The sequence below is a fragment of the Asparagus officinalis genome, chromosome 5 (genome assembly GCF_001876935.1).
Source record: "Asparagus officinalis chromosome 5, Aspof.V1, whole genome shotgun sequence".
Taxonomy (NCBI): Eukaryota; Viridiplantae; Streptophyta; class Magnoliopsida; order Asparagales; family Asparagaceae; genus Asparagus; species Asparagus officinalis.
In genome coordinates this window covers 124,545,893-124,557,191 of record NC_033798.1, presented here as the reverse complement: position 1 = coordinate 124,557,191, position 11,299 = coordinate 124,545,893, and the positions used below count along the sequence as shown (strand labels likewise).

Sequence of the window (11,299 nt, the reverse complement as noted above, 5' to 3'; positions counted from 1 at the left end):
GGGGGGGGAGGTGTGCAAAGAAATCCTGTCAACACTGGTCGGAAACAGTTACTCTGGTCAAAGCTTATATGACGCATCCTGTCAACACTGGTCGGAACAGTAACTCTGGCCAAACTTAAGGCTTATATGACGCCGGAGTCGACAAAATATACCAATCTGACAAAACTAAAAGAAAATATATCAATATGTCACCTAGCCTCTACAAAATATTAATATTTAATATGTTACCATATTATTATATAAGATATTTTATTTATTATCTTTTTATATTATTTAATAAATATTACTAATATATTAATATATTATTATATAAGATATTTTATTTATTATCTTTTTATATTATTTAATAAATATTACTAATATATTAAATTAACTATAATATAGTATAGTATAGTATAATTTAATAAATATTACTAATATATTAAATTAACTATAATATAGTATAGTATAGTATAGTATAGTATAATAAGCATGTTGATAATAACTCTATAATATTTACATTTAATATATTAATATATTATGTTAGATATTATATTAATACATTCTCAAACTCAAAACCAAAACACCAAACTTAAAACACCTGTAATAATTAATTTTTTTTCTTTGCAAGGTTTTATATGAGATGCCCACGTGATATGGAATTTGATTAAAAAAAAAACAAGTTTCTGATGGCCCATTTAAATGAACTAACAAGCTTTCATATAGAGGCCCACAGTCATTTTCCTATGGCAAGAGCTTATTCATAGGTCCATTTACTTATTATTAAAATTTTATTCCAAAAAGGGTCCAGTTAGCTTTAAAGAGAGAAAAAAAAAAAAAAAAGGAAACAACAATTAAAAACCCATTTGTGTTTTGTTAACTTATAAAGCCCAAACACCTCAATCTTGTCCGTGGGGATTTTTGCAGGATTCGTGAGCGAGTTTTTTTCATGTTTCCGGAAATATCGGACGACCACCTCCCTGACTTTAACTCCCAAGAATAAATCCGTGGGATATTCTGCAGATTTATTTGGTAACTACTCATTTACCATTAATTAGATATTTACTTAGTTTTAGGAATTCTAAAATAAAATAAAATAAAATTAACCTCCCCTTATATATATCTTCCCTCCTCTTCTTCCCAAAAACCTGCAGGAAAAATAAAACGGAAAAAAAATGAAAAAAATAAAAAAACCAATCAAGAACAATAGAAGGAGAGGGACGAGATTTGGATGTTCTTTTGGGATTTGGGGTTCATAGTCTTTTCTTCGACAATTCGGCAAGCATTTTTATCCTTTTAACTCTTTTCGTCTTATTTTTATTTTCATGCAAGCATATTTATTTCTTTAAACTTTTTGTAAAGATTAGATTAGAAAAAAAGTTCATGTTTTATTTTTTCGTTGAAGTTCTGAATTAGGATGCATGTTTACACTATCTTTGCTACCCTAAAAGAAATCACGTAGGGCCATTAAAGTTTCCTTGTTATTTTTATGGAGACAAAGCAAATATAGTGTTATGCTGTTAACGAGTCCATGCATAGGCTTCTCATACAGTTGAATATTCTATTGTCATTGTAGGTGGATTCAGTGCTTAAATAATTGAATGTCAATGTTTATTTCAATATGTATGTTGGGTGTTTTTGGTAATAGCTAGCACATAGTGATCTCTGTGTTTGAGTGATGACATGAACAGGGCCTTGATTCGTTATTTTTTTCTTCAAAAAGTAATATTATTCATTATTCATTATTTCCCTAATAGATATTAATCTATAGATTTGATAAAGTATTTTCCAGCAAGGTTCCAAAAGATTTCAAGTTAGCTTCCAAAAGATTTCGTGTTGGCATCAGTTTTTTTTTCAATTGTATTTTTGATAACTGATTATTTCTAACCATAAGTTTTCTACACTACACCAAAATTTTTAAAGTCTTCTAAATCATCTATAAATCAAATTATTTAAATTTTAAGATGTATACAACTATCGGAAATTAAGTTTATTATATTTTTCCTATGCACCACTTTTGTCTCAATGTATAGTATCTGTAGTGGTTCGTTACCCTAGATCACCACCCTTAGGTTGGGAGTTCAACTCCAGGGACCCTCATTTATTTATTTATTTATTTATTTATTTATTTGCTTCCTCAAATGAGAAAGTATGTCTAGTTGCGTGTTTTGTTTGATCACGTAGTGACATTTAATAGGTTAGACTGTGCATGAAGACGACTTCCATAAAAATATGATTTATAAGCGTGTCTTTCATAGCATGACTATGCCCTCGATATCGATGTCCCGATATGAGGTTTTCCCTTGGCTATTACTTTTATAGCATCGACTAGACGATGCAGCCATCTTGATTAGACATGTTCTGGGTCACGGTTATTTTCATAGTTTTACAGAAGTCGTTCCACGGTAACTCTGTGGTTAGTGCACAACATTTCATGCACAGTCATTTAAAATTTAATCGACAAACATGGGGTTATAAAGGGGAATTAGACGAAGAATATAACATGTATATAAACGGGCATATGCGCATACCTGATATCCTGAGTTATATATACATGGGCCAAAGAGCCAATTCCTGACTTGAAGCCGTGTTCCCGGGACGGTTTACGGGGAACCGATTTATATACATGAAAATATTCTTCTCTAAATCAAATAACATGTAAAATAAGAATAATGTGTTTATATGCTTTGTGATAGATTTGGCATGCACGGTATAACCTGGATAGAGTATGGGTGATGTATATTTATATTATTTGTGTATAGAATTTTAGGAGTTAATATTTAGAGATTTATAATTTGAGATATATGGTATATACGAGGGTTTCCTTGTTTGGATTATTCCCTCGACGTACTCATCTCGTGTTGTAGGTTTCTAAATCTTAACTCTTTTTAGTACAGGGTATAAGATATGTGTTTTGTGGTAGACCTTATTTGATATCCATGTTTAGAAATTTCCTTTATCATTCTTTAATTGAGTTTCCATCTTTTCTTTATACCTACCACATACACTTATACACGCACAATTTCCTCATTTTACATGCTTGCTGGGAGTTTTCTGACTTCCCTGGGGTTTGCATGCCCCAGACTCGGGAACTGTTCTTTCTTCGCAGGACCAAGAGTATCTTAAGGATTAAGACCAACAGCAGTGAACACCTTCTCTCCCTTCAGTCCCTCAGCTTCAGTTATTTAGGTTTTATTGTAATCACTTGTGATACTTCAGACTAAGATGTATTTTCCTCTTACCTACTTTGAATGGTTGTGGACATGTAAGAGAACTTGTATTTTCAGAGATGTCTTTATCTATCTATTGCCCTTGTTATCTTAGTTCATGCTCTATGTAGTAGTTTTTTTAGTATAATATCTGTATACAGGATGATCCAGAGGCGTGAATGTGACCGTATGGTTACATTGCCGGCCGAGTCACGTCCCACATTATCACGTTTTGGACCCGGGGCGTGACAACACCTAAAATGTGTTTTGAAATAAGTGTTTTGTTTTAGATTTGAGAATGATTTAGCTAAAAAAACACCATGGTTTCCAAATGCATGATGTTTTATTTTTGGCAAAAACACCATGGAAACAAGTAAAACACTATGGTATACAAACAAAGTCTTCATTACTCTGAGCTGAACTTTTGGACTTGTCAATGTCTCGAATGGTTTGATCTTCAATAAACACATCATCTCTACTCCTAATATGTTTCTTTCCTTTTTCATTCTTGTTGTCTTTCTTCAATTTCCAACAATTTTTCTTGATGTGACAATAGTGACACTCCACATGCGCAAATTTATTTGATTTGCTCCTGCTCGTGTTCTTTCCCTTTTTTGAATCTCGACTCAAACTCCTCCCCCTTGACTCAGTAACCAAAACATCAGAATGCGAGGAACTATCTTGTGATTGTTTTCTCATTTCCTCATTCAAAACACTGCTCTTGGCTAAGTCCATCGAGATAACACCATCTGGAGCAGAGTTAGAAAGTGACATTCTGAATGTCTTCCAAGATTTTGGTAGTGTACTAAGAAGCCATAAACCTTGAATCTCATCATCGAAGGTGATTCCCATACCAGATAACTGATTGAACAATCCCTGAAACACATTCAAGTGATCTGACATCAGAATTCCCTCTTCGTACTTCAAATCAACCATCTTCTTGATCAGATACAACTTATGATTCCCAGTTTTCCGAGCATACAACTGTTCTAGCTTCCTCCACAATGAACGAGCATGAGTTTCACTACTGATATGGTTCAAAACATTATCATACACTCATTGCCTAATCAAACCACATACTTGTTGATGAAGCAATATCCACTCACTTCAGATTTATCTTCTAGTTTCTCATCGGCAAACACCAGCAGATAATAATCCTTCACATAAAGTAAATCTTCTATCTTGTCGTTCCATATATGATAATTAGAACCATTCAAACGTATCATCCTGCTAGTATTGATTTCCATCGTAAAACTGAACCCAAAGCTCTGATACTACTTTGTTGGGATCAAGACAACCAATCCCTTACTTGTGAGAACCTATGAGGAAATCAAAATAACAATCTCAGCAGCAAACAATTCAGAAATAATAAGTCAACCGAATTTTAACATGGAAAACCTCCTCGGTGTGAGGAGTAAAAACCACGAGACTGTAGTCCACCCAAAAATCCACTATAATAAATAAACTTTGAGTTATAATATTCACTCTATGTTTTCAGTAAATGAGAGATGCAATACAGAGATTCCAGGTTCAACAACCAATCTCAAATTAAACAAATTGCAGTGAGAGATCACAATAAGAAAACCAAACCTTAGGCTGTACCAAAAATTCTTGGTTCACAAGGATTCCGGTAACCAAATCTGTAATAACCGTAAAATTTTGATACTAGTTAAAATAATTTTCTAGTATTTTAAAATATTTAATTATGATTTTTAAAAGATTATTTATATTTTTCTCAATTTTCTAGAATTTTCTATGATTTAAAATCTCAGTTTTATATTTATTTAAATGATTTTAATATTTATAAATTAATTTTGTGCAGTGGAAATTTCTGAAATTTATCTGTTGCACTGTCGATACTGTTACATGTCATTTTGAATAATACATTGTATTATTTTTATTATTACATATATTTTCGTATAATACGTTATATAATTAATTATGTATTATTTGTACAATTTACTGTAATATTACCACTGTTATATATTATCTGTCGTATTAGTATAACTTGTACGTTTTACTGTGTATATAATTATCCCATAATGTATTAGTATAACTTGTACGTTTTACTGTGTATATAATTATCCCATAATTGTTTGATTTTAAATATGAGTAAATATATTTTATTTTAATTGTTTGATTTTAAATATGAGTAAATATATTTTATTTATTAATTATTCTTGTTTAATTGTACAATATAGGTATATTTCGAGTATTTCGTATTAACTGTTGTAATAGCACAACATGTACTTTTTTAATTGTAGATAATTATTATGTAATTAGTTTAATTTTTAAATACCCGTAACTATTTTATTTGAATTATTTTTGTTATTTAAATACCAAACCCTAAATTTCCTTATATATATATATATACATTTTCTTTTGTTTCCTCTCTCCTGTTCACGAAACCTGAACACCGCCGCCCCCACTCTTTTCTCTCTCCTCTCTCTTTTCTCCGCTCCCTTTCTCCCGGACGAAGATCCGCCGAAACCCCACGCGACCGCTCCGCCCGCCCTCAGTCCAGGCGACGCCAGCCCCCCTCCTCCTCACTGAACCCGACACCCGCCGCCACCCTTCCGTTCTCCTCCTCCGACACCCTCGTCGCCGCCTAAACCATCCCGTCGAACTCGCTCAAACCCCCTGGCCTCTCGTTCTCGCCCGTCAGCTGCTCCTCCGCCCCAGCCCCCTCCTGTCACCGCTACAGCCCATCCTCGTCGTCCTCTCCTCCCCCTTCGCCGCCGCAGCCTCCTCCAGCCCCCAGGGGCCTGGGGCCGCGCTCGCGGCGCGAGCCCAGTGCCGCGCGCACCCAGGCAAGCCCCCACGACCGCCGGCGAAAAGCACCACCCGCGTCCCCTTCTGGTCCGCCTCTTCCTCTTCGACGATAACTCTTCAGATCCACGTCGACGAACTCAACCGCGTGCCTGAACCAGATCCAAGCCGCTGTCATTGTAGTCTCGCCATCAGACCCCACGGTCTCGTAGGCAAGATCCCGCTCTCCTTGTTTCGTAGTTTGATTATTACATTTATTATGAATATTTGCATAGTTAATTGTGAATTGTTATTATCTGCGTGGGACTATTGATGACGATATTAAAAGATTCTAAATGATAAATTAATGCTTTTCTAGATTAATTAGAATTATTATTATGAGAAATAATTTTTAAAAGAGTTATTTTGAGAAAATGATTTAATTTGAATTATTACAATAATAAATAAGTTAAAAGAATTTATTTTGGAAAATAAATTATTTTAGATTAACTGATAAGAGAAATAATTTAAAATGAATTACTTTAGAAAAAAATTTATTTTCTGAATTATGCAGACGCTGTGTTATGATTTATAATTCTTAATTTTGATTATTTGATATGCCATGATGTTGTTGCATGAAATTAGCGTTATTATTATCTCACTGCTGTGATTGAGAACATTAGTAGTTCATGACTTAGTGGCCTCGTGCGTCATGAACAGACTTAGTGACATGTGTGGGTGTGTTGACCGAGTTTAGGTGGTGAACCCGAGTTCAATGGGGATTATGGTTGATTTAGAAAATACGAGAGAGTTGGGATGGGGAAGTCCATGTTCATGTGATCGGATATAACTGTTGATGTATCTTCCAGGCTCACCCCATGATCCAGTGTAGCTTGGGGTTAGTTTGTTGGGTCAAAGTGAAGCCAGTGTAGTCACTTTGGTCCGTGAATTTGATATTCACCCGGGTTTTGCTTGAGTTCGAACCAGGCTGAAAACGGATTACGTGTAGCCCTCTGACCGATCCAGTGTAGCGGCGTATTGGGTGCACGTAGAGGATTTGTGAACAGTCAGTTATCCGATGATATGAGTGTTGACTCTATGTGAGATGTGGACCAGTGAGTTGAGATAGGATGGCTAGTTATATGACCTCGATTCTTGGCTAAGTATAATTCTTGTCAGATGTAGGCCAGTTGTGTTTCTTTTCATACATAGATCGGGGTTAATATTTAACTATCTACAATTTGAGACATATGGTATATACATGAGGGTTTCCTTGTTTGGATTATTTCGCTCGACGTACTACGTCTCATGTTGTAGATTTTTAGGTATTAATTCCATCTATTGTATGCCCTTGTTACTTGGATGATTAGACTGATCGCTAGCTGCATGATCTCGTTACCTGATCGATTTTGGATGCTTTATGATTATCATGTGTTAGTAGTGTTTTCGCATGTTGATTTTGTCAGATTTTCAGTTACACGTTCTTTTATCATTTCTGTTATCGTATCGTTTTCTGCTTGGGTTTTCGTTGTTCTATTTTCCTTGTGGGGTCGGGTCTTGCCGTGCGCCATGCACCTGACGTACACCACGTTCTTTTATCATTCCTTGTGGGGTCGGGTCTTGCCGTACGTCAGACTTAGAGGAAGAACAGGTTTAGCAAGAGCCAGAGGATTCTCAGCAGGAGTGCCTTGCAGACGGAGCAGAAGAAGAAGCCGAAGCTTAGTCATTCCTTTCAGTTTCTTTGTAGCATTTCTTTTCCGTCGGATCATTGTATTTTACATTTCTTTAGTATTCATTTGTTCAGATTTGTATAAGGGCATGTTTGACCCGTATTTTATGTCTCGGATGTTATCCCGTTTGTGATATGATATTTCATTGTTCTGGGTTGTCTTTATATTCTTGCTGATTGTGATCGGGGACCTGTGCCTTTGCATTGTATTATTTCTAGACGCTTAGCGTATTAGATTGAGAAGACGGGGTCTAGCACTTATCTCTTCTTAGTCTAATACGTCGCGGGCTTGCTCGCGTCCCGATTCCCTTGTATTTTAGGAAGCGGGGCGTGACAAAATTAAATCTCCACCGTTCAAATCCTAGAACCACGAGTTTATGATGTACCTTCAAAGTTTCAGATCAATCAGAGAAGAACTCGCCGTCCGATTATCCAAACAATCAGAACAATGCAGAAGAAGACGTTCTCTGCACCCTTGGAATGATCAGCTTTGGTCAAACCTCAATATCTCAAAAACCAACTGATAAAAACCAATCTCCACCATTCAGAATTAAGATCAATGAGTGTAGAAGCTAGCCTCCAAATTTCACGCCGATCAGACTATAGATGAGTGTCCGATCTTCACGCCGATCAGACTATAGATGAGTGTCCTGCGGAAAGTGACTTTTCCTATTCTCCCTTCTTTTCTCTCAAAACGAATCTATCTATTACTATTTCCAATTTTTGGCACACTAATTATTAATCCTAATCAGAATCCAATTTAACAAATTTGTTCTCAAACGGATTTAATGGGTATTTTGATTATCCAACCCAAACCAAAATACCATTTGGTTTCCTCCACTAGGAGGAAAACCAACAATGACTGCAAATATTTTGAAGGCAACTGACTCATTATTAGAGAATGACCGCCCCCCCCCCCCCCCCCCCACACCTTTGTTCTTGGAGACGAATGATAAGAGACAATTAAGTGCGACGAAATAATTAGCGATGGAAATCTAGACAATTTTAGAAAAGCATAGGGACTGAGGGGTATTTTTGGGTCTAATCCGAACTAGAAAATAGTCCTAGGACTATAACAACACCACTCTCCCCTGCCCTTCCCCCCACCCACACCCACACCCATACCCATACCCACACCCCCAATTATTTAATTCTATAAACTTTCAGACTATTAATTGGCTAAATAGTTCAATTTAACCCCCCTTCAAAATTTTATATCAAAAAACTTGTTATTTAATTTTAAGGGATATAGGCTATTAACTCAAAACAGTACTCAAGCCAAACATAGCCTATCGTTTCCTTTGGTAAAGGGTTAGTAAAGAGGTTAAAGAGGTTCAACCCTTCACTAACCTCACAAGCAATTAATTTTTGATCGAATGATATGTTACCCCCAGCTAACGTGGGAAGAGCTGTTACCTGTAAAAAAAATAACGACTTAACAACTATGGGACTTTAGACTGTTTAACTTTAACCTTTCATGCGGGCATGAGCAGATGATAGCAATCTAAAAAGTTTAATATTTTCATACTAAATGAGTTACAATTAGTTTTGTGTAATATTTTGTGATTAAACTCACCAAGGCTCTCTTCAGAGAGAGATGTGTATTCCGATTCTAATATTTAAGTAAGTAAGTGGTTTTTACTATTGGAGTTTTCCAATATTAGCCACTTAAATCTTTCATAGTTTGAAATTAGTGTCTCAAATCATTCAAATGGCTATATTAGATCCCTCAAGTCTTAAGCTATTTTAAAATTAGCCCCTCAAATCATTAAAATTGTTTTTAGATTCCTCAATCTCATATTATTTTAAAATTAGTCCCTCCAATCAAGGTAAAAAGTAGGAAACTTAGGGATTAATTTTAAACAACTTATGAGAATTTGCGTTATAAGTTTAAATGGACTTATTGAATTTTTTGCCGAAAGCAATTTTCTTCACAAGTTAAGAGTATGAGAAATAACCAATTTGTTGTGTATTTGCATTTTAAAGGGCGTAAAAAACGGAGAACCTATTTTTTAACAATTATTAGTATTTTTTTCCTATTTTTTATTTTTGATAAGATTAAATTAGATGTTTTAACATAATTAATCTTATTAACCCTTCATGAGTTGCCAAACACAAAAGTTAATCTTTCATCTCAACTATATAATCCAAACAAAATCTAAGAATGTTTAAATTCTTATAACAGATTAAGTAATACAATACTCCTTAACACTTCTCTCTTAATTACTTGTCAAACCGCACCTAATTGAATCAGTTGCGGATTTTCTATTCGTGGGTTTTTCAGAATATTCCAGTAGTCAAGCACAACACTCTACACATAAAAGAAAAAGAAAAAACATAAAAAAACACAATGTTAAGTATTTTTTGTCAACACTAGTTTGACTTATTATAACATTAGTATTAAACATATTATTAATATGTTATAATAAAGTATATTGTAAATAAAATTTTATAATATTTAGTTTACATAATTATAGTATTATAGGTATTAAATGTAATGCAATATAATATTGTATAATGTATTATAATTTTATATTGTACTTTAACGAGTTATATTATATTATAATATAATTATTACATATTATTTTTAAATAATTATATATTTAATTATTTTGATATATTAATTTTTTATTATTGTATATTATATTAATATTTTTATAATAATGTTATTATATTATTAATATAATATTATACTATTATTAATATAATATAATATAATACTATTATTTATATAATATAATATTATTAATAATGCTAATATTATGTTAGTACTAGTATGATATTAATAAATATTATTATATTATAAATATATTATTTGTACATTAACATTTGTTAGCAATAAATTATTTTATTATTAAAAATTATTTTATTTTATAATAATTTATTTATTAAAAAGTTAATAATATTATAGCGATTATACTATTGTATAGTATATTATTATATCATTATTATATTATTATTTATTATCAATAACTTTTTTATTTTTTATTAGTTTATTTATATTTTATTATTATTTAATTATATAATATATTATTAACATATTAAATATTAGTATTTAATATGTTATTATATTATTATATAAGATATTTTATTTATTATATTTTTTATATTACTTAATAAATATTACTAATATATTAAATTATTTATAATATAGTATAGTATAACATAATTAATAAGCATGTTGATAATAACGCTATATTAATTATATTTAATATATTATGTTAGATATTATATTAACATCTTCTTAAACTCAAAATCAAAATATCAAACTTAAAATACATTTTATGTTTTGAAATAAATGTATTTTTAGTTTGAGAATGATTTAGCTAAAAAAAACACCATATATTTTTTATAAAAACATCATAAAAATAAGTAAAACACTATGATATCCAATTAGAGCTTTTCGAAAAGAAAGCGTGTCTCCCAAAGGCGGTCGACATCAGCCTGACCCGTCAAATGCTGGGTCAACTAAAAACCCAAATCCATCTCAAGCCGCGTACCCAAAAAAAAAATCCAAGGAAATCCCATTTTTGCCCTCTTTCTCTATCTTAAATTCTTCCTTTTCACGATTTTCCCCAATCTCGCTCCTTCGATCTTCGATCGAACCTTCTCGATGGAGGAGATCGCCGACCAC

General features: G+C 32.9%; 1 protein-coding gene across 1 annotated transcript in view; it reads left to right on the top strand.

The window, feature by feature from the left end:
- LOC109842557 (probable E3 ubiquitin ligase SUD1) overlaps positions 4,690-11,299 on the top strand; it is an 18,491-nt gene continuing 11,881 nt past the window's right edge. Inside the window, exon 1 of the mRNA XM_020411419.1 lies at positions 4,690-4,716. Within this exon, the coding sequence (XP_020267008.1) occupies positions 4,690-4,716 (27 nt within the window). The remainder of the gene's footprint in view (positions 4,717-11,299) is intronic.